Raw genomic sequence first — 24889 nt, 5'->3', positions numbered from 1 at the left:
AAGACGGCCTGAGATATAAAGGGTAAAACACAGGTGGAACACATGCAGACAACCAGGGCAGGATAATTACAGGACACGATAGGGGAGGTAACACAGTGGGTTAGTCTGACGCATGTAATGTAATGGTGCAAAATTAATAAAATAATGTCTGAATTTATATTCACTTGTCTTTGCCTCTGCAGTCCTGCTTTTATGAAATGCACAGCTTGGGAGTATTAAGCCGTTTATACCATGGTTACTATGCATTTGGCTTAAATGTTTGTACATGAAGAATGGACTTTGGGCTCAGCAGCTGGTAATTTCAAAGTAACAGCAGGCTTATGGTCTTGGCAGCGAACTGCTTTTGAATTAAAGTGGTGGCTTGGTTGTATTTAAGCAAAATGTTTGATAGTAGTATGCTTGGGCAGTATCTAATATTTCATGCAGTTTGTCTTGCATCATGCCTTACTTAACACAGTGGTGGGTGTTTTCAAAATGAACCTTCAGACAGAGCCCAGTACTTTAGCCAGAATAACATCAGGTGTTCGTAGGCATTGCTAAGCACACAGACATGCACAAACTTACGTATATGGTTAGCTAGTTAGCTCAAGAAAATATTACCAATGAAGTAGTAGCAATGTACCTAGTAACCAGTTAAAAAAGGAAAAATACTCTCCTACATGCATTAGCTGATGGGCTTACCCTGCTATAGGTACCGACAACGAGTAACAAAGTCCGATTTGAGATCGGCCTTCATCACCTTATACTTACATATCTCTTTCCTGGTCAGGTGGATGGATTATTTCATAGGTATCTGGTCCTTATTAATATTAAACACATGACGGAGGAAGATGTATTCTGCATCATTAAGAGGTGACCTGTTAACAGCAATGTTTTCGTGTTGATTTCCTATCTACCAATGACAAACGTTTATGCATTGATCCTGATGGAGATATCGGATGCATAAAAAAAAAGATATTTTCATGACAATGGAGGACATGGTCACACCGCTGATTGTCATACCGCAAAGGGGGTGTTCCGCAGCGGCATCTCCCGCGGGTCTGACGAGAGACAATCCCTGGGTGCCAGCATTCAAAGTGTGCATCCTCATCCTCATACTGCTACTACCAGACGCACTGGAGACGTGAAGCACATTTCTATGATGCTTTTACCATCTTCTTTGGAACCTTTTTCGTTTGTAGTCCCTGTATTCCGTGTCTGTGTTCTCTGCTTTGCTTCCTCAAAGCGTTTTTTGTTACATTCACTGAAGAACAGCTCTTTTATCGGATTATTTATCCCAGCTTGTGTGTTGTAGTTAAGGAATGTGTTGAGGCAGTTTGCAGTATTAACTATTTGTATATCTCCAGAGAATAGAAGAAATGCTGACCGGACACCATACATTTATTAACATCACACTGTCAGGCAATGCTTGTTAATCATCAACACGTGTCTCGCATATCCTACTGTTTATGCTAGTGCTACAGGAAAAACCCCATCACCTTCGCTAAAGCATGGCGGAGGCATCGCATTGTCTATGCTCAGCTAACGTTGATCTATCTATGCTGGCTAGGCACCTTCCCTTAGGAAGAAAACTGGTGAGTTGCACAAAACTGAGAGTCAATTAAGCAAAACCACGTTCACAAAGGAAAGTCATATGAATGACAGTGTGAGCCATCTCTGTACCCGTCTGTGACGCTGCGAAGTGCCTCCCATCCTTCCCAACACACACACACACACACACACACACACACACATGGCCTTAGAGGAGGTGCAGCAGGAGTAAGGCACTGGAGACCAGCACTGGTGCTGCCTGGAGCGAGAGCCCAGCACCTGCACCATCAGACAGAAAGGGCTCTGTGTTCCTCAGGAGCCACGCTTTCTCCTCGAGCAGGCCCTGCTGCTCCAGCTCGGGTCCCACCACGCTACGGATCTTCTTGTAGTGGTCGTCCAGCCATTTCAGCTGCGGGGGGACCAGGAGACAAGACAAACTCTGTCTCAGAAATTTAGCTTAGCCATCCAAACATGTATAGAAACGCTGCTACACGCCTGCGGTGGAAAGCCGAAGCTTCTTCAGTGCAAGATAATCCAATTTTTCCTACTTTACAGGGAGGAATTTTAGTAACAATGTGGGTTGGAAAGCACTGTGGGGGAGGGGGGGGGCAGGAACAGGACTGAGAACCACTTTTATAGAGAAATTCTGTTTGTGTACTTATAACCAGCTAGTATGTGCATTTCAGTTGGTTTGCGCTGCATCTGTTAAAGTGCACTATGGGTAGTCAAAAATCAAAGTTTATAATTGGAGGTGATGTCTGCAGGACATGGTAACAGTGGAACCTCATCCATCCACTGTGTTTGGAAGAACTCCTTTCAGAGGTTAACAGGCGAAAGGCAAATGTATTACGCTCTGTGCCTGTGTGACAAACAGAACAGCAGTGCTGTATGTGCATGTTAGTCTGGGTCTTTGTAAGGTATTGCATGGGAAATAGCACGAGGTGCAGTAACGGCACAATAACACTAATCAAGGGCAAAAAGAAACAGTGACTGTTGTGGCGCTATGTGTAAACATGACCAGGATAAGCTGATGGATGGATGGATGGATGAATAAAGGTGACGATTAAAACAAGAGCCTTGATAACCAAGTTACCAAGTAAGTCTGCTACATAAGCCAGCACCTCATGATGTAACCTGTGGTTTCGTTTTGTCCAGACATCTACCATAACTGGGTGTTGTGGGAGGGAGATAAGCATTCCCTAAATGGGAGCTCTGTTTATTGGTGGCGTGGGGGGTTTGCACTTCACTGGTGAAATCATCCTTGCATGAATTTATAACAATTCCGGTTTCTGTCACAGTCAACTTGCTCTCACCTGTTCTGGGCTCAGAAGGGAAGTGTCAATCAGCTTCCTGTCGTAAGGCACCAGTGACACCGTGTCAAAGGTCAGGTACCCCCCACCATACTGACAAGGGAAGCGGACACAGATGGGCCATTTAGTGTCCCTGTACCCCTCCTCTTCCTCACCCTGCTCCTCTTCTGATCAGCTGACACACGTGATGTAGTTTCAGAAATCAGCCTCTCTGTCTCATTCGATCACTTCCATCAAGAGTCATAATTATTAAACAATGGACTTGATAAACATTCCTCATGCAACTCACATGGAGAGGCCGACTAAAATCAAGCTGGCAGAAGAGACAGGCGCTCTACCTTTGTTTCGACAGATACCACAACTGCTACATCTTCAATCCTTATTCCAAACTCATTCTCTCGGTAATATCCTGGCTCTGCATGAAAGACAATCCAAATCAGCCAAGATAACAGGAGGATAACAATGAAATGTACAAACAAAAATATCAGTACTATAAGAATATACCTGACTGACTAATATTTAAAGCCTTCATTGTATGTCCTGCATGTTCTATAGATGTAAAGAAATCGGTGACATTTGACTTTAGTAATGGAGCAACAGAGTTCAAGCTTCTACAGAGGTTACCTCACCTATGGAGGTGAACATTCCCTTGGTAAATGGGATGTTATTGCTCTGGAATCCCACGGGCCCTGTGGGAGAGGTATTTATGACGATGGACCATTATGAAGACACTTACCGGGTCAGCCTCACTGAAGGCTACCACGTACAATAAAAGAGAACTAAAACAATCGCTTGTTTGTTAATTTTCCCAACGTAATAACTAAAATGGTGGAGAGGAACAAACAGTCCCATGGCTATCTGATACATATTATAAAGAGAAATGACAATGATAAGCAGCATTTTGGTAACACTGTGGACAGATAAAAGAGTGAGGTAAATACAGACCAAAAGAGTAAATTCTATTGTTAAACACCTCAACAGTACAGATGACTCCAGAATTAGAAAAATGGTCTTACATTCATGGACACCAAAATAGTTCCCCACGCCGTGCCCGGTGCCATGACCGTAGTTGAGGCCAACTTCCCATAATGCCCTGCGTCCCAGCATCTCTATGTTTATGCCTATAGAAAGAGATATTTATGTTCCTACATCGAAAGGTCTCAGGGTCAAAGACTGTTTGAGAGCTTGTAAGTGAAGAGTGACATCTTGTGGAACATTAATGAACTACTTAAACACTTTGTGGGATCCTGCAAAGACTGTTTTACTCACCTCTGGTACCTGTAGGAAAGATGGTACGCGATATCTCAATGTTTCCCATCAGCACACGTGTAAAAGCCTCCTGGATAAGTAAAGGAGAACCGAATCAGAGGTGGAGGTTTCTGGATTCTTACCCATAATGCCAGGTTCTGGTTTCCTGAAGCTCACCTTCTGAAAGTCAGTGGGAGTACCCCAGTGCACAGTCCGAGTGATGTCAGTCGTCCCATCTCTGAAAAGGGTGGTAGACACACAGGAATCTGAGTAGAAACTTACATCCGCATGGGATCAGTATCGAAGACCTGCCTCTATTGATGATTTTTAGTTTCAAAAGTTTATAAGGAACCCATTGATCTCTCTCGTGAAATGCACCGATACTTGATAGGATCATGCAGCACTCACAGATACTGGCCACCTGAGTCAAGGAGATACATCTCATTCACGGTCAGCTTGCGGCAGGTTTCGTTGGTGGGACTGGGGGACACATCAGCAAAGAGCTCAGCTCAACTACTCGAGTGGATGCAGCCCAGGCCCAGCAGAAGGACATCAGGAGGAGGCCCATACCTGTAGTGGGCCAGGGCAGCGTTGGGTCCACTGGCCGATATGGTTTCAAAGCTGGGTCCCTTGCTGAAGTTCTGCTTGCTGAAATGGGAAGGACACCATAAGTGAGAAATGGCAGGGCCAGGGGATGGATCCGGATCTTATGGGAGAGACGTCTGTCTCTCTGTCTGCCTTATGGGTGTATGAAGCGGGTTTGTCCCAGAGGCTTTGCTGGTGTCTCTGTGGCAGTTTGAGATCCCTCTACAAACCATAAACCCTACAGGGGCGTTAAGGTCTGTCTCTCTGCATCCACAGGCTGGTATTTCACATGATGAACTTTCTTCACCTGCGACACTCGTCCACAAAGTGGGCGGCGGTCACTTCTGTCTCCTGCCCCTCGGGGACAGTCTTCTCCAGCCGGGTCAACAGCTGGATGACAGCGACTGCGTCCCTCACCTGCAGGACAGGTATGGAGACCGTGACACAGCAGCCCAGGATAATATTAACTGTTAGCAGAGGAATAGCTACAGGACAGGCAAAGCAGGCAATTGTCTGGGGCCCCGAGCTGGGTGGGGGCTCTTGGGGGGCAAAGAATTATGTAGGACATAGCAATGACAAATATGCTTTTTTTGTATTTTGTTTTTCATGAATGTGTTAATAAAGGACTTGTATTTATTAAATTCTCTTTGTTGGTATTAACTTAGGGTTCACGCTACAGTAATGGTGGTAAATTATACCATTAGGAGGAGGGTATGTTGCAGGGCCCCATTTCGCCAAAGACCCCCAAAGTCTCTAGAAGAGTGTTTCCCAACCCGGTCCAGGGGGACCCCCAGACAGTCCATGTTTTTGCTCCCTCCCAGCTCCCTGCCAGACAGCCCAAATTTTCTGTTCCTGGGGGAGTGGGAGAGAGCAGAAACGTGGACCGTCTGGGGGTCCCCTGGGGGACCGGGTTGGGAAACACTGCTCTAGAATAACCGCTACCTGCTGGAAACAAGTGAAGGAAGACAGACGCTATTCCCCCCCCCCCACCTCTGTGTGCAAACAATGGTTTGATGTAGATATTAATGTGACAGGCTTACAATACAAATCAGGACAAACTACCCTGAAGTGATGATGGCCCAGACAGTTCAGTGGTTCAGTCCATAAGTCCCCCTCCTGAGCGGTTTTTATTGCACCATACTAAGCAGCTCCAAAGGCACTAATAGCTCCAGATCCATAAAAAGTGCCATAAAGTGTGTTTTAACGGCGGGCCGACGGAATCGTGGTGCCGGCAGCTGTGGCGGCGGCCATCCCTACGTGAGCCTGTCTCAGCACCCGCTGCTCCGTCTCGTCCTTCACCGCTTTGGCGATGAGCACTGGGGAGTAGGTGCTGGTCAGCAGCTTCTCCTGAGGACAGTGAGATGAGGCTGAATTTCAACGTATCTACTGCATCACATTATGCGAGTGCTTAACCATGGCAACCCTGCTAAGTCAGTGGACTAGTTAAACTTCATTTGTTTGTTTTTCCATTGCAGTAAGGAAGCTAAATAACACAGTCAATAGCATGGGGATGGTGATCTATCTACTATCTAATGACAGAAAGGCTCATGAATTATATTTGCATTTTGTTTCCAGCATGTTTGAAGAAATCAGCCTCTGTCAATAACACCTATTTGCACCTGGGAGGGTCTGTCTTTCCCGGATCAGGAAGAGGTGATTCACCTTTGGGCTGATGATCTCAGACAGGCCGCGGGTGGTGAACTCAGTGCCGATCCACACTCTCACGCCAGGCTGCTCCATGTAGCGCCGAAGCTCATCGCGCACGTGGTCATAGCCTGGCAGCTGTATGCAGAGGGAACCCTGGCATGATGCATTCAGGTAGGCTTTCAGCTCCTCTGTCACTCGCTGGTTGTGTACAAACAGCCTGAGTTTAAGAAGGACAGAAGGAAAATCGCAGCGAGATGGAAACCGAGAGAGAGCAAGAAAAAGATGCGTGGGATGACATGAAAATTGCCGTGAGGAAGAGTGGAAGGTGTTCATCAGCCATCAGGGCCGTGTTGTCACGCGGCCCATGTGATATGGCGCCTTCCACTTGCCAGATGTGCTCCTGGGTCAGCAGGGTGTAGGAGTAGAAGAAGGGGTTGTAGGGGATGTCATTACCACGCAGGTTGAAGAGCCCTGGAACACATTGACTATGAAAGATGACTCTACACTGGTTACTTGTCTTCACTCACTTCTGAATATCAAGAATCTCATTAGAAACAGACAGATGTGTAGACAACTATACTGGACTACGCTGGACCGTCGCTTTTAGAGATACTACAATGTTCTGGTGCCGCAGATGTTCCCAGATGTTTGTCAGTCTAAACAGCTGCCAGGTGTGCAAGGGGGTGTCAACAGGTGTGTCCAGCTCTTACAGGCCGTCTCGTCCAGCGCAGACAGCAGGATGGCCGTCGGCTTGTAGGGATTGTCCCACATCTGCCGCCGGATATCCTGCACTTTCTCCTGCCAGGTTCTCTCTGGACCAGATGGTGTTCCAAAGGGCAGGACAAATAGACAGAATGATAAGGGCCCTTGTTGCAAACAGAGTTATGATGAGTTTGATAGTGCCTTCATGTCTATGCTCTCAAATGAAGGGGGTTTAATCCTTTATCAGCAATGATAACAACAAACAAAAACTATACAAAGATCTAATTATACTGTTTAGGTTCCTCTTCTTGTCCCCTATAGTTTGCAGGTTTATGTGGCCATAGGTCTGGGAACAGGATTAGCGACACACACCGATGATGTTGTCTGGGAGGCGGAAGAGGTTTTCGGGGGGAAGTGGGGGACGGTCGGCCCACACTTTGTCCACCAAGTTGTCAGGGAGGGACATGAAGGATCGGTTGGCTGAGGTCAGCTTACTGTTAAAGGCCTCAAACGTGTCTGCAGCCAGTGTGGTGAATCAGAAGGAGATTGTAAATGGTCAGAGAAGAAATTAGCCGCCATCATAAATACATGAAGACATTTGTGTGAAAGAGTCTAGTATATCAATTAAGACCCTGCACTTGTCTTACTTACTTGACAGAGAAACCCCAACCTGATAAAGTGTACGGATGCCGGCCAATCCGGGACAGATCAAGGCAAGTGCCAAGCAACTGAATCATGTTAGTTAATGTAAAGTGTCTCCCGCTGTCACTCACCAACGGAGAAAAGAAAGGGGTCAAAGCCGATCTCCATGCCCTCTGGAACCTCCCGGATCAGCCAGTTTGTGATACTGTTTGTCGATGCTGTGTAACAGTGGGAGGACCTAGCTTAGGTATGAACAACAGAGGCTTCCGGAAAGGAGAGTTCAGAAGAATATTAAATTCCATTAAGGATTTCCATTGCTCTTCACATAAATACTTTTTCATGGCAATATATCATGACAAATTATTTTAGGCCGTAATGAAACATGACAATGATGAAGAAGCAACACATTTGCAATTAAGGCTGCGACGATATGAGAAATTCACAATATATCGGTATATCCCAATCCTGCATATCTTAATTGATCACTGTTTAACCCCCTCCCCACTAAAATCTAAACTGCCACTCAGTAAACATTTATCTTATTTAACTCTTATTAATTTGTCTAGTTGCATGAAATGTGTTGTATTTGTAGGTTTTGTCCAATCGTGACATGCACAGCAGGCGTCAGTGGCATGGTTCAGGTTCCTTTCCAGTTACTCGCACCCTGTGTTGCCTCAGAACGTGCCGACACCTTCGGATTGTATTAGCTAGCCAAGTACCCAAAGGATGCTGTGTACTGCTAGGGGACAGTGTCGTACCTGCACATGTACTAGGAAAATTACAGCATATAGCCACAGCTTGAGAGATAAAATCTGAATTAATCTGAAAAGGGCGCATTATATGTAATGGATATTTCATGCATTAATGGTACTTTACAGTGATCCCCCGATAATATTGCGGTTCAGCTATCGCGCCCCCATTATATCGCGGTTCAGCTATCGCGCCCCCGTTATGTCGCGGTTCAGCTATCGCGCCCCTGTTATATCGCGGTTCAGCTATCACTCGCCGTTATATCGCGGTTCAGCTATCGCGCCCCTGTTATATCGCGGTTCAGCTATCACTCGCCGTTATATCGCGGTTCAACTATTGCGCCCCCGTTATGTCGCAGTTCAGCTTTCGCGCCCCCATTATATCGCGGTTCAGCTATCGCGCCCCCGTTATATCGCGGTTCAGCTATCGCGCCCCCATTATATCGCGGTTCAGCTATTGCGCCCCCACTATATCACAGACTTTTCCCTGACGCATCACAATTCACTGCAGTGTGAGTATATATCCATATATATACATATACATTCATCCATTTTCCAACCCGCTTATCATACTGGGGTCCGGAGCTTATCCCGGAAGCAATGGGCACGAGGCAGGGAACAACCCAGGATGGGGGGCCAGCCCATTGCAGGGCACACTCACACACCATTCACTCACACATGCACTTACACATATACATTACAAATTATAATTATTATAATGTCATTCATATCCTTAGCCCCACACATCATATGTGTTTATAAACTGTTTTATTAACTTTACATGTGTTTTCAGCACGTGGGAGGGGTATTTTAAGAATTAAACAATACAGAAATGTTTATATGCTCTTTCTATATTGCGGATTTACACCTATCGCTGATGGGTCTGGAACGTGACTTCCGTAATTGGCAGGGGGGTCACTCTATACACATATTTGTGGACCTCATGGATATTAACATGTTATGATGTCATCATCTATACTGTCATACCATCGCACCCTTGTTTGCAATATCAGTCAATGATGTATGTGAAAGACTGTCATTTACAGATCAGAAACCCTCATTTAAGAACAAGGCTCTCCAGTAGGGTCCACTCACAGTCTCTCACCAGCTCCCAGTTGCAGTCCATCTGTCGCTCAGCCTGCACCCAGTACCGACTATCAGTCCACAATACCGCCTGCGTCTGGGTCACCACCGCTGTGCCTGGGGAGGGGAGAGAGGGCCTCAGCCAATCACAGCCTCCTTCAAAGGGTTTAATGTGCCCAGCAACCAAGTCCTTCCAGGATGCGTGCAGTTAGATGTCAGTAAAGGTGAAGAGGTCCTTCCAAGATGGTTAGTTAGTAATGATGAATAAGTCTATCTAGGATGGTTATAGTCCCTTTGCTGTTCTCCAGTTGGATGCTTAAGGTCCATTAGGGCTTGAGGAGAACAAGACACACGGCCAACAGCAGAGTAGATACATGAGGATAGATGGCAGGACATACCAGCAGACCCAGTGAAGCCCGTCATCCAGGCCCTCCGAGCATCGCGTGGGGCGATATATTCACTCTGTAGTGGAGGGAGGAGGTGTTACCCTTGCTGGCTTACAGAATAAGGTCATGCGAATGTGGATCGGGATGGAGAGCGACGGCAGGACTTACCAGATGGGCGTCGGTGCCAGGGATGATGTAGGCGTGGATGTTGAGCGGAGCCATGGTCTGCCGTAGAGCAATGAGCCGTAGGGTGCTGTTGATGGCTGTGGGGGGGATGTACTGAAACACAGAAGGAACGGAGACTCAGAACACAAACGCCGTAGCTGTGGAAGACAGACCTGCAGCATCTGTGAGGTGTGGCCGTCCTACCGGTGGGTCGGCGGTGCAGTTCCTCTCATCTTGGCGGAGGACAAAACTCCAGGTTCCTGCAAAGACATTGTGGGAAAAACTCAAAGGAAAGCTGCCATTTTACTCTACTCCAGTGTCAACAGTGAGTTACTTCCTTCTATCATGTGAAATGGGTGAGGGGTTCTGGCCATCCTGGAAAGGGGAGTCAGTTGACTGAGTATGATGCATTGATTCAATACACCTATTCCTTGTTTGTTTTTCTCTCTTTTGTCCCACTAAACGAATTGTTTTCCAAGCTGCCAGCAGCATCCTGTTCGCTTCTGTCAGTTTTGTAGATCTTTATTTCTATAATACACTACAACAAATAACACCGACTTCCAGAACCTGTCCTTGTATCACACATTAGTTTGCCATGCAAATTTAATTTAGATTATATCTACATATATACTATGTCTACACATATACTGTATCCACAGTTCTGCGTCTATGTCCTTGTCTGCCTGGAGTAGCTTATGAGTTGAGTATCAGCTAATGCAACTGCTTATTCCACATCTAACACAAAAACGAATATGTATGTACAATGGCATACATGAATGTTATTACAATGTGAATATCCACATGGAAAACAGCAATAAACCTGCACCTTTAACATTATTTCACATTTGTCTGTCTTCTCTCAGAATAATGCCTGAAAACATGCAGTATATACCAACTGTAGTGGATAATTCTCCTTGCCCTTGAAGGAATGATTTAATATGAGCTTACCTCCCACGACAAGGACAGCCAACAGAACCCAACTGGACACAAACATGGTGTATGAGGAGTCAGCTCACAAACACCTGGCCCAGGTCGACTGCGCGCTTGCTTCTCCTTCACAGCGCACCAGCCTCCTACTTTATCAGACACTCTGACTGCGATCACGTGCTACAGGTTCAAGGGGTGGAATTCCAAGGTTCTGCAATAAAGCTCAGATCCTGAAGAGAAACATTGAAAGCGACAGTCCCTGTGGCAGACAGGTGGCCACAAAACTGTCTCCTGCTGTGTAGTCAAGACATCTTTTTAGCTTTGGCTTCCATTTCTGCAAGTGGGCAGAGAGAGTCCTCTGGGTAGTTCTCGCAGACATCAGAGAGGGCATGTCAAACATCTACCCCCAACTGCTCTCTCTGGAACGTACACAAATGCAGACACACACAGATATTGTCTAAACATGATATACTGAAGTGATTCTGGTTGAGTACTGTACCAAACTCAAGAGTCCAGTAGCAGATCTACATGGGACTTGGCTCTCTAATAAGTTTATGTTTCTAAATCTCATTCTGGACCATTACGACAGCAGAACATTAGAAGAGCAAACAGGCATCTCCGTTACAAAGTCACAAAGTCATAAAATTTTACCTTTCCTCAGTTGCTTGTAGCACAGGAACCAATAGGATTAACTTGGCTGCATAAACTGCTGTTAATGTTTAGCCAGCATCTGCAAATGGTTTGTTAACTATCAGAACATATACAATCATTTAACAAGATGTACAGAGTAACTAGAATTACTGTCAATAGTACAATCAACAGATCATGTAGCTTATGACAATATTAAACATGCGAACCTGTACTTCCACTTGAATATGGAAGTACATCCCCTCACAAAGAATAGAAGAGACTGTTAAGATAAAAGCGAGGGCACTTCTTGCCACAAAGGAAAGCTTTAGTGCTACCACAGCTACTGAATAACAGGCATTCGACAGAGCACCACCAAATGAAAGCATCATGAGCAAAACCCCCCAAATTCACCTCATATAATTCACAACATTTATTACATTTCATTGCTATAATGTAATACATGCATTCATTATGTTAACAATACCGTGTTTGCTTATTAACAAGTCTCTCTTTCTATATATTAAAAAATATGAAACATTATTACATTACATTATTACATTAAACATTATTGTCATAATATAATATAATATAATATCTGCGATGGGCTGGCCCCCCATCCTGGGTTGTTCCCTGCCTCCTTGCCCATTGTTTCCGGGATAGGCTCCGGACCCCCCGCGACCCAGTAGGATAAGCGGTTTGGAAAATGGATGGATGGATAATATAGTTGTCTTTTGTGCCTGCTGTTAATAATGGAACAAGAGGATTAAAAAAAAAAAAACACAATCACAGAAGACTGCTGGTTCGAATCCCCGACCAGCAAGACACCACTGAGGTACCCTAAGCAAGGTACCGCCCCCAAGCACTGCTCCCCTGGCGCTGAATTTGCTGCCCCCCTGCTATGTCACATAGTCACATATGGGTTAAATGCAGAGGACACATTTCGTTGTTGTGTACTGTGTGCTGCGGTGTGTCAACAATGAACTCTGATCACCTAATTCATTAATTAGTTAATGGCTCTAGGTATTGCACCACCAGAAGAAAACACTAGGGGGAGATAGAGACTAGCACATTCACAAATCAGTTGCATTGCACATGGAAATTCAAAGCACTATCTCTCGCAAAACCTTGCTTTCACATTCATTCATTTGCTTTGATCCACAGAGGCAATTAGGGACATTGTTCATCATTACAGTGATGTGATGCCACAACTTCAAACTACCTGCATTTACTTTTATTTATTCTGTTTTATACAGTTATACAATGGTTTTATCCAAACTAATTTATTTTGTTATTTTAAAACTATGGTTAAAAAGTAGTACTTCTGTGAACATAATTACATTAATTAATAGAAAGTGTTGACAATGAAAGATACAATCAAGGGATGCATTTAAACTTTGACAGACACTTAGATAATATATATGGCTAAGGAAAAGTGTGGGTCATTGTTCATCCAATTTCAACCTGAATTCTGTCTCACCATATAGATTTAAAACAGTAGCCGTGGCAACAGGGTCTGCCTCTTTGCTAGGTTAGCAGCAGCCGCTGCTAATGATCCCTGGGCCTGGGGTTGCTAGGGGCTAATGTGCTAGAGGAGGTCAATTCATTGTGGGCTGAGGGGGACGGGGCTGGTTTGTTTGCATGTTGAGAGTCTGATACTGACTAAAGAAACCATGAAAATAAGCACAACCCCCACCCGTCACCCGTACATCAGGAAAGGAAGCTAGGATTACCCCAAGTCATATGCACTTGTTTGTCTTCTATTACTTTCCCAGAGTATACCTGTATTCTATTATTTTCCCAGAGTATACCTGTATTCCTATATTTTCCCAAAGTATACTTGTATTCTATTATTTTCCCAGAGTATACCTGTATTCCATTATTTTCCCAGAGTATACCTGTATTCTATTATGTTCCCAGAGTATACCTGTATTCTATTATGCATTCGAGCCAGTGAGGAAAAGAGACGGAGCAAAAACTCAAGTTTGTTCAGAGGAGCAGCCATTGGTTCTCCAGGTTGTGGAGAAGGTGGGGAACACCACCTTGTGTATGTGTGGTCAGTGCACTGAAATGCAGACCTGCTGTCAGGAGGTTAATGTGGGCCACCCGCTTGGGGAACTTCTCTGTATAACGCTGGCCTGCACGTACCAAATGCTGCGAGAGAGACGCCTGGGAAGTGTCCATGCTTTCCTACGCAAATTCCGTACTGAAGACCCTGGAGCTGCCTGTCAGCAGCAGGAATTCTAACCCCAGCTAACGATACATACTTAGCATGTAAAATCGGACAGAGAAATGTTCCATACAGTCCGGTTTTGTGAAGTTGCTAACTTGGGGTAATACAGAAGTGACCCCCCCCACCCCCCCGCATTGTTTTTTTACTTTGGCCTCCCTTATTTTCCATTGAGTCGGTGTCTGTCAGTGATATCTCTCGTCAGCTAATGTGAACTAATGTCGGATTTCCAAGCCAACCGACCTCATGATGAGACATTCAATGCTGGGACAAAATGGAGCTACACGTGTTAGAAAAATATATACCTTAGATTACTGAACCCAGTTTCACTTACAGTGTTAAACCTATAAGAAATGTCAGAGTGGAATCCATCTTGTAAATTATGCCAACTACATCTAGTGCTTCATGTCCACTTTAAGGTTTCAGGGGTAACAGCAGTTCTCCTTGAGGACTGTAAGGGTACAACTTTCGTTGGTACTTCTTACTGCTCTCTCAGATTCCCTAACCCCCACCTCTGCTTGGCTGGGTGGCTCCAAAATGCAGCCTGTTGTCTGAGGGACATGGACGCTGTGGCAGTGGAGGTGCCAGAGTTACCTAAGAGACTCTGTGATCACAGTCACGTAGTGCATTGCTGCCGATCCCAATGGCATTGACCCACCACCCATTTCAGGTCACTTCTAGTAATTTTCAAAAAATGTGCCAATTTTTAGTTTTAGCTCCAGCAAAGTATGAGTCACCCCCCCCTCGATTACAGCAATTCATCTTCATCATGGTAGCACGTTAGCCATTTTTTGTGTTTTAATTGCCTTACAATGTTAATGGCAGTCTGGCTAATGTGTTCACGATAAATTTGATTTGATTTCCTTTGGGTTGAGGGTCTATTTTAAGCCTGCAAGGTGTAGGTCAGGTCTGTGCATCTGATTGTGTATCCCTGGAAAAATAAAGAGCTGATTGCACACATGTCATAAGCTGTGAACACAAGACCAACATCTTGAAGATATCAAAATATTTTAACTTTGAATACATGATGTGAAACGATAAGTAATTCAACTGCGCTTCAACTGCTCTGTCCTCTATGCATAACCAGGAATGGTCGTCTCTCCCACTGAGGACTGACTGTGCTGTCCTGAAGGGAAAAAAGGAAAGGAGAATCAGGAGCAAGACTGGACAAGAGAGAGTGGGATGTGTGGGCAGTGTGTGAGTGACACGCTCTCACTGGGAGCAGGGCGGCCTGCTAGCGACGGGGGGCTTGACCCCGGACCTGCCCCCTTGCCAGGAAATGTGGACTCAACCTGCCCTCTCAGAAGAACACGCACACAGTCCCAGTTAGTCATTTACACATGCATACTTAAATAAACATACACACACACAAAGTCACACACGGGTGCATACACATACATAGGTGCACACAGGTACATACACACACAAAGGCACATACAGGTACATACATAAAGGCACACACAGGTACACACACCCACAAAGGCACATACAGGTACATACACACACAAAGACACACACAGGTACATACACACACAAAGGCACAGGTACATACACCAAGCAAGACACACATAGGTACATATACACACAAAGGCAGACACAGGTACATATACAAAACCTCTCATCTGCACAAGTTACCCCAGATTTACCAAGAGGAGCCCTGAAACATCATTTATATGTCACCTATTACTTGACTGGCCCACAAGTATTTCACCAAAGCCTTACTTTGAATGCAAGACAGAGTAAACAGCTTAAAGCGTACAAAGCAGAGAGCTGGACAGAAGGCTGTTTTGATACCAGTGTGACTGGCCTTTCGGCCATTTCTGTGTTTGCACCACAGACAGCAGGGCAGAGGAATACATAAAGCTTCACGTCACGGCGCAGGCCATGCGGAACAGAGCGGCGACTCAGGGCCGTCACAGAGACAGATGAGCCGGGCCTGTGACTCAGATGCTGTTAAGGTGACACGGGCCGGTAGCCGGACCAAGGACAATGCAGGAGCCCGTCCTGTGTCAAACCCGGCGTCATACTCCTGCATGATCGATGATCCCGGCTTAGGAAGCAATGCTGCTCAGAGACAAATTCTGGAAGTTTCTCATTCCATTCTCATCTGTCTCTTCCTCCTCGGCTAACATCAACACATCGTGTTCCCCGTACGTGGAACAGGCTAGATTTCGCCTCCAAAATCTGCCTGCGATAACCGGAATTGGGAAATCAGGTGGATGCATTTCAGATGAAGCAATCACAGCTAACATCAGAACCATTTTGCCACCGATAATGAAAAAAAAAAAAAAATCCCAAAGAGGACCACAAAGAAACAATCCATAATTCAGTGAGGGACTAGCAGATAATAGGGAACCAGTTCTCAGTCGGGTGGACGAAGGACTTCATGTCAGTTTATAATTCTGTACTCACTCATATCACCCTCCTGTGTATGAATAAAATGTAAAGTCTCTTAATACTCTTTCAATACTCAGCAACAGTATTTGATGAGTCCAAAGCATCTTCCAAGGAAGTTCTTCTATCTTACATACAACATTTCAACTGTTTGTGACTTTTATTTGCCTCTGTACCTCTGTCAGCAAACACATGGGTCGGTTCTGGTTGATAGTGCTCTATAAGTTGCCTCAGGGTGCTTACATCATATGTACGATGACAAGGAACGGTCATTATACTGATGGGCTATAACTACTATTCCTCTGTGCCCCAGTATTACAGACGTACTCAAGGACTGGTTGTTCCCCCCAACCTCCCATTTCTGCAATCCATAAATACACACATCCCATAAACAGAGGATGTCTTGATTTTTTTTTCTCCGTGTTTGCATATGTGTGTTAAATGATAGCTACCCATTAGGCAGATACTGCGTAGAATCCCAGCCTCAATAAGCAGCCAAGCAGAGGCTCTTGGCCACAGCTGAGCGGGAAAGCCAGCCTCTCCCATTCCTGGGCTTCAGTCTCTTCCAACCAACTTTCCACATCAACAGCAACTGTGGGGACATGTGGACCATCAATAAACACGGAGAAAAAGTGCATGGCCGGCTTATTTAGTCATTTTAATCTGAAAATATTAGCAGGTATAGTCCGGTTTCCCCCCACAGTCCAAAAACATGCTGAGGCTAATTGGAGTTGCTAAATTGCCCATAGGTGTGCGTGTGTGAGTGAATGGTGTGTGAGTGTGCCCTGCGATGGGCTGGCCCCCCATCCAGGGTTGTTCCCTGCCTCGTGCCCATTGCTTCCGGGATAGGCTCCGGACCCCCCACGACCCAGTAGGATAAGCGGTTTGGAAAATTGATGGATGGATGCACATACCATCACAAGGTCCATATTCAGAGGGACATAAAATCCAAGAGAAAAAGGTCAGGGGTCAAAGGTTAGGGATCAGGAGGAACAAGATACCACTCAAATAAAAAGCACTATACTTTTAAGATTAAATTGAGAATTATGCTTATAATTATGAATAGTAGTTAATGAAGTATTTAAGAATGTAACATTCTGCAATGTAACTCGTTCAGACTTCTTATTTATACAGTACAGTATAGGTACTATATTCTTATCTGTGGGGTAGTTTCTGCAAATACTGAAATGCTATTGACAGATATACATGTATGTACAGTTCAGAGAAACTTTTGGGGTCAGTCAGCGTCCAGCGCCATAGGAACAGTTGGGGATGAGGAGCCTAAGGTCCTTCGGTGATATGATTAAATTACCAACGAGGAGATTTGAACCCATGACCTTCCGGAGAAAACCTGCTGTGCTACCCACCACAATCATAATGACTAACAGCAAGACTAAGTCCAATCAGGCTGCAGCCAGCGTGCAATAAGTTCTGAAATGTTTCAATCAGGCGGAAGGCAGCCAGCTGAAGCAGGAAACAAATTGCTTCTTGGAAGTGGCTGTGTTCAGTTTTGAATTTTACATGCAAGAACAGAACACTTTAATAGAGTGAGGGGGAGCGAAGGTAAGCATTGATCTCAAAATAGGGAACAAAACAGCTGCATGCTATAGCAACCTTCCACAGTCCTCTGCAGAATTCAATATTTCTTAACCTTTAAAAAGTTAAAGAACAAAGCCAAATATCCAGACAAGTAAACAGGAAATCAGGGTGTTAAAGTGGGAAATAACGGAAGACAAATAGAGGTTAGAGATCCTGCTGTTCTCATAAGTGCCGCCTCCCCGGGATCTTCCCATTTCTTCACTTTCTGGCAGGTGTCACTCATTTATTACCAACCAGTGGCAACATCCGCTCCCCAGTCTGCACATTGAACATATTTATGTTCCTGTACAGCTGCGATCACTGGGAATTTTAATTAGCTGCTGGAAAGTTGCCAATTAATCGTGCAGGACGTCGCAGTAGAATAGAGAATCCCACCACGGTGCTGCAAGCACACCCACGCACCGTGCCCTGCAGGACAGCATGTACCAGAATGGCTGACTAAATCCATGACCACATGATTGGTGTGAATATACTTTAATTCTTCTAATTTAATTCTTATGCTGACTTAGTTGTGAAATTTGTGTGAAGAGTGAATGAATTTGTATTGCATTAGTTTTGTACGAATGGCCAAAAAAATTTAAAAACAGTGCAAAAAAATGCTTGTTTTCTAGTTCGATTATATTACTAAAAAATACCAAATGTCTGCAATGGACTGACCAGAGTGCACCTGGGATAGGCTCCAGGCCCCATGCAAGACTGTCCAGGATAAATGTTTGGAAGGCAGAGAGAAAAATATAAAATGCATAGTTCATGAGGGGTTAAAGCATATTTTTTAAACTCGAAACACACCCACTCAATGATCATAAATTCAAATTCATTTTCGCTTGGCACTGATCTTGCGTCGTCGTGATTGGCTACCTTGCTGGGGCACAGGTGACCTGCATAGCTACAGGGTGGCACTATGTCTGGCACACAGGCTGCCTGACCCCTGGAAGATCTCCTTCCAAGACTCAGGTGACACCAGGCTATTATTAGACTCGCGATCTACGGCACCCTGCACTCCTGTGCCAACACCTTTCACTGTCCCTCCACCTAGTACGCACACATATTAAAAGTTGTCATATTTCATCTTTCATCTAGGTGAGTCATGCTCACATGTACAACGTTTGCAGTATAACGTTATAAAGGGACCAGAGAAGTAGACGTCAAACCTGTATGGTCTATCATCAATGAAATTTATTTTGTTTCTCAATTATAATGTTGAATTGATCTTTGCTGAAGTGATCTACATGAATCAAAGGGTTAAAACAGAAACCAAGTGCACATCCTTCAGCAATATGTCAAAAATACTGGCCCACTGTCAACATGACTGCTGGATGGACAGTCTTATTATATAAGGTCAGAATGTGGGGTTACAAGGAGCCTGTGTGCCTCATTGACGACGTGACACCAGGATGGTGCACAGTCGGTGTGAGTGTTCACGGCTATGGGAGATGCCAAGGCGCTACTGCAAAGATCACAAACTTCCTCTGCCTGATGACGAATGACTTCCCACAAGATCACATTACATTCATGTTCCACAGTCATTCCTAAGACTGAGATGTGAATAAGGAAGTATAGAAGGATGATGAACATCAGGAGGATGACAACCCAACGCTGTGGCCTTCTGGAATCTCGGATTAATGTGGTGTCAGGTTGTGAAGAAGCCCATCATAGCAAAAGTGTCACTTTGGGTAAGACGTTGGAGCTGTAATCTCAGCATGAAAAGGACAAGGCAGAAAGCCTTAACCATAACAGAGCCAGTTTCTCATAAAGCTAACTGCAGCCAGCCTGCCAATCCCACTACTGGGGGTCCTCTGAGAGGGAGTCGGACCCAGAGAGACAGCAGTCTAACTCTAACTGTAACAGAGCCAGGCTTTCGTAAACCTAACAGCAGCCAGCCTGGTGATTCCACCACTGGGGGTCCTCTGAGTAGGAGTCGGACCCAGAGAGACAGCAGTGACCGAAACCATGCCCATCTAACAGCATGTTATAACACTGGGTATTACAGAAAGAAAAGGCATATTACAGGAACAGCGGAAATGTCACATTTTTCCATCCTAATAGAGAAATACACTCAATTAAATATTTCATTACAGTCCTTTAATACGAAGATATGGGAAGCAACCTGCTAACTGTTTGCAGTTTTCTTTTAAGAGTCTGTGTATAGTACATTATATAATGAATTGGCTAATTATATTTTCTATTTTCCGGTTTTAACAAAGCAACATAGCTTTAAGAAATATATTTTCATTTTAAATGTGCCTTTGGGGAGCACACATCAGAAAGAAGACAACTGATCAAAGGTGAAGTTACTCAAAACAAATGTGTCCTACTAGTGAACTTGAAGTTGACCTCGGTTGAGCAGAACAGCTAAATCCAAAGGTGCCGTAGATATTCAGCAGATTACTAGTGACGTGGCGTTATAGGTGGCTGGAAATGCCAGCGTGACCAATCCCTGGGCTACATCACCATCGTGAGCTTTGAAGAATAGCATTTCCATACCTTGCAAATGATTGCCACACGTTTAGGAGCACGAATCCAGATGTGTTTGTCACGCATGCTAATCCTGCTGCCAAATTTACGGGCGGGGTGAAGTGCACCCCCCATGGGGGTGTGCTTAGATCTGCCTCGGTGCGTGGCATGTTGTGCCCCCGGCTCTTCTCGTCACGTTACTTCTCTTTCGGTCCTTCTGCCTGTTGTCGACCGCTACATTATACTGCACTTACTGTATAAAGAGCTTCAGATGTGCAGAGGGGTTTGGAGTAAGAGCAAACATTCCAGAACCTTCCAGAATTATGTGTGCCTGCCTTTGACCTTGAGAAGCTTCTGCTAATTAAACGGTCAGTACACGCACCCTGCCATCCTCCTATTTTATTATTTATCATCCCTCCATCTTCTCCATTCCTATCTCCTATGCACATCCTCCTTCTGATGCTCATCCCTCCTTCCTCCCCCACCTACCACCTTGCCCGCAGGCCCACAGTCAGATTGGTCCTCTGAGGAGACTCACGGAAACCATGCCCATCTGAAACCGGACCACATTTAAAGGATCAGCCGTCCCCTGGCACACTGCCGTCTCTGTGCCCCTTGACCAGCTGAATGCTTGTTGACACAAACAAACCACACTGGGCCAAAGCAAAATGCATCAAGACTCCCACAACAGGAGCTCGGTCCCTATAACATTTGTGTTCTCGACAGGTAGGTGAGAAACGGCAGCTGGTACCATTTGCTCACCACCTGGTGCCTTACCTTGAGGGTCTCCCATGGACTAATGTCTTCCAGGTGACTCGTTCTTTACAAACAGACCGCAGGAGATCTGCTGCAGGTGCAACCACCAAGGTAGACTTGGTGTAGGTGTGGAGGAAACTAAGCTAATGACTGCTTTTACTCCGGAAATCCTACTGGTATTAAGCTCTGGGCCATTCAATTATACAGGCTTTCCCACATTCTGTAGGTAAACGGATAGAGAAGCAGCAGAAAGTAACTTGGAATCCTTGTAACCCTGATGATAATGTACTGAAAAGCCGTCCACTGAAAAAAGTCCCCCCCCCCCCCCCCATCTTCCTTTTTCATGGCAGTGCAGGCAGACAAAGATACAACACAAAGAAGCTGCTCCACAGCCTTCACTGTGCAGAAACGAACTATGTGTACCCTGTTGGGGTGCTTCTTGATTTTAGAGTACACCTCAAACATCACCATGGAGACCACTGCAGATGGGCCCAGGAGCAAAAATTGCTAACAATTGCTCGCTTTCTGTCTGGAGGAGTTCGTAGAGGAAGCTAAACAGCAGGCTTACTGGAAATGACCAGGCTGCGAAAAAAAGACACTGGTATTTATTATTAAACATGCAACCATTCATAAATTATCCTACATTTTCCAGTAAAGGACACAGGCAATTTATCGCAAAATTTGCGATGCTTAAACACTGAAAGACCTCTGAACGAACAATTTGTAAACTCCTCGAAGAAGCTTTGGTCTATTACTCGTGCTGTTGTGCGATTTGTTCCAAAAAAAAATCTATAAAAAGCAGAAATATAAACTACAATTAATGGCTACCTAATTATCTACACACAGAGAGTGCTGAGAGGGACACACTTTTACCTGCATTTGAGGGTAGACGAGCTGTACATTCACCAAAGCCCTTCTGAACACCTGACCAGCTGAGCTATTTTTGCACCCGTATCCTGCTAGCTTTTGCCTAGCCATTCTTTGACCTTTCTCAGTCACATTGTGTTTTCAGCTACAGAGATGCCTTTGACCTGATGTTCCCTTACAGAAATGTCCTGCATTATTCCTGTGACAGTTAAGAAATACTGCATGAAACCTGCCCTGATGTCATCGAAATTCTACATCATGCGGCGCAGGCTTGTGGTAATATCACAGGTGTGTGGTTTTGCAAATATCACATGCGGAACTCTTGTGGTTATCCTTTGTATTTTTCCAAATACTGTAGGCAGCAGTGTCCCAGTCTAGAGGAATGCATTCTGCGGGAGGCTGCAAGTAAGCAACAAACAAACAAACAAACCAACAAGCTCTCAAAAGCTTGCAGGCTGCTGGGAAATAATGCGATACATTTAACTAAAGATTAAATTAGATATAATATATGTGATGTTTTAGATAACTGTTCCCCGTTTTACAACCATCCTTCCATCACCGTAACCGCTTAATCCCAACTGGGGTTGCGAGGGGGGGGGGGGGGGGGGGGCGTGCCTATCCCGGGAAAAAGAGGAACAGGCAGGAACCAACTCTGGACAGTCGCCAACACACGGCAGGGCGCACACACTCACACACACACGGAGTCCCCGTTTTACAACAAATGTTATTTTACTTCATGTTGATACCACAAGAAGTAAAGAACACAGACGTAAAAAAGTGGAGAAGTAATAAAAAGAGGGCAGCATTACCATGGGAAAATACCACAGAACGTGCACATGAAACCACAGGCTTACCACAAAAATACCACAAACAAGCTGTGCTAAAATGTCCCAGCATGCCATACAAACCACAGAGTACCACAGGAAAATAGTACAGGAGTACCCCCAGTCACACAGGAAGAAACACCACATGAACACATACTTGCGTGGTAGTTCTACCGCAGGACTTCTGTAGTACAGTTACCACGGGACGTTTTTAAGGGCTTTTCATTCATCACTCTATAAACTCTATATCCTGTAGCGCATTAACATTCCAGGACAATGGATGTTTCTCAGATGCTGGAACCACCATTTCTGGCATCAAGAATCACTTTGACCAGGTCATCCTAATGCTTAGTTGCTTAATAACCGAACCTCCAGATCACTGTGGTCCACTCTTTGGAGTTGCAGTCGCTCTGCTAATGCCACAAGGTATGAATGCTTCTGGCAAGCGGCTTAGTAGTTCAGTGTGTAGGTATTGTTAGCATGTCCAGTACCTTAGTGTGTCATCGCTGTTACCTGACGCTGGGCTGCTAAGGGTACAAAGTGGATGCCTCACATCTCCAGGATTGGATAGATTCAAATACAGTCAACTTACCAACTTTGAGAAGATCACATTTAGGAAGCAAGAGACGCTGATGCTATGACTCTGCTTCGCGGAGTCAAGCGTGGTGCCTGGGTTTCTGCACAGCTGTGGGACTCAGACTCACCTTTTGGACTCCAGCTGGATCGATAAGCTTCAGGGAAAACTCAGGCTCTCCTCTGTTTGCCGTCTCTTCATTTCTGGAACTCAGCCAAGGTCGATTGGAAGTAAAATCAAGCCTCCTAAATTGCGCTAGGCAGCTACTTGTTTTTGCATGTGACACAAGAGATGTCAGAGTAGCACTGGAGATGAGTATGAGTAATGTCTGGGTGTGTTTGTGCATTTTGGGGGGGGTGGGGGGTGGAGCCAAAGCCACCACAACGAATGAGATCAAACCGTGATGGGTCCTTTGTCGTCACAATTAACTGATTCTAATTGGAGCATTTGCCAAGAACTAGGTAGCCTGGCCAGGGTTTACACTGATCATGGTGCTAGCAAGGCTGCAAGAAGTCTATTCTGCCCTCCCAGTGGGGTTAGTACTGAACGACAGGCGAAACAGACAGACAGGATGGAAAGGCGGACTGGCACATTCTTATAATCTAGCTTCAGTGTTAACCTTAATAAATCAGAGACCTTACAGCGTTAACACAGGAGGCTGTCAAACATGTAGCTAATGCTCACTATGGTTCAAGCAGGGCTGAGGCCTTGTCCTGGTATTCCCTTTGAAATTCTAATACAAGCGACGGGAGTGTTATGGTAATCATTACTCATTATGGAAATCATACTCGGGAAAAGTTGGAAGCATTAAACTGAAGGGTTTCCAGGTACTTTTCTTAGCAGCTGGAGCGGTAACTACATACCCAGCTATTTACGGATATAAGCTATTTAAATGTCATTGAGTGAAAATGACTGCTGAAGAGATAAATAATAAATGTAGGACTATAATCATTATTACTCACGCTTCCCTAATATAGAACTCCCTAATATAGAGGATCATCAGAAGCACAGGAAAGCAAGAGATCAGATACTGCAATTCCGAAGTGCACGTATACATACGTATATGCACGTTTGAAAGCGTCTATCACTTCAAGCAGAGGTTCACGGTTGATGGAGAAGCTTGAGAAGCATTCGATGGAGTCTTCATGGAGTCCACAGAATGTAATGAGAGGTATTCTAAAACGGATAGTAAAAAATTTACAACCCTACAATAAATTTTTCATGGACCATGGTACTGATTCCAATGCGAATGTTTCTTGAAAAATCTACAAAATACTGAATACCGGGAGAAGACCATACTGTGCACAGACATTGTGCACCAAAGAATTTCATTTAATCTACATGTAGAACCGAGCAACTCCCAAGAAATGATGGCTCTGCTGACAGCGCCATTAAACAAAGGCTACTGCTGAAAGCTGAACCGTGGATGAATGCGGGGAAAGTGAGGTCATGTTCTGCTGCGTGTTCATAAAAAGCTACAGAGAGAGAGGTGTGTTGAGCCTTTTGTTGATGGTCTTTAATTCACAGCTTGAAGGCAGTTTAGCTACATGAACACATGGCCTGCAATAAGAGGATGGCTTGTTACTCGTG

The 24889-nt window shown here is 44.9% G+C and overlaps 1 protein-coding gene across 3 annotated transcripts; it reads right to left on the bottom strand.

The window, feature by feature from the left end:
* Positions 1-1362: 1362 nt before the first annotated feature.
* Positions 1363-23489, bottom strand: xpnpep2 (X-prolyl aminopeptidase (aminopeptidase P) 2, membrane-bound). Of its 3 annotated transcripts, none has more exons than XM_049028428.1 (23): positions 23430-23489; positions 11626-11704; positions 10996-11393; positions 10252-10307; positions 10051-10161; positions 9895-9958; positions 9509-9613; positions 7796-7882; positions 7395-7538; positions 7031-7132; positions 6710-6791; positions 6336-6537; positions 5931-6020; positions 4981-5090; positions 4659-4736; positions 4497-4568; positions 4266-4326; positions 4110-4179; positions 3857-3961; positions 3470-3529; positions 3179-3255; positions 2844-2933; positions 1363-1939 (listed from the first exon to the last, which is right to left on the bottom strand). In XM_049028428.1, the coding sequence occupies exons 3-23, from the start codon at positions 11039-11041 to the stop codon at positions 1739-1741; spliced, it is 2013 nt and encodes a 670-aa protein (XP_048884385.1). In that variant the 5' UTR covers positions 11042-11393; positions 11626-11704; positions 23430-23489; the 3' UTR covers positions 1363-1738. The 3 variants fall into 3 exon arrangements, with proteins under 3 accessions (XP_048884385.1, XP_048884386.1, XP_048884387.1); XM_049028429.1 differs by lacking the exon at positions 23430-23489 and adding an exon at positions 23318-23415; XM_049028430.1 differs by lacking the exons at positions 11626-11704; positions 23430-23489 and having other exon boundaries at positions 10996-11607.
* Positions 23490-24889: the final 1400 nt, after the last annotated feature.

Source organism: Brienomyrus brachyistius, chromosome 10, assembly GCF_023856365.1.
Source record: "Brienomyrus brachyistius isolate T26 chromosome 10, BBRACH_0.4, whole genome shotgun sequence".
Lineage (NCBI taxonomy): Eukaryota > Metazoa > Chordata > Actinopteri > Osteoglossiformes > Mormyridae > Brienomyrus > Brienomyrus brachyistius.
Note: the sequence above shows the minus strand (reverse complement) of the source record. Positions and strands in the feature narration are given on the sequence as shown.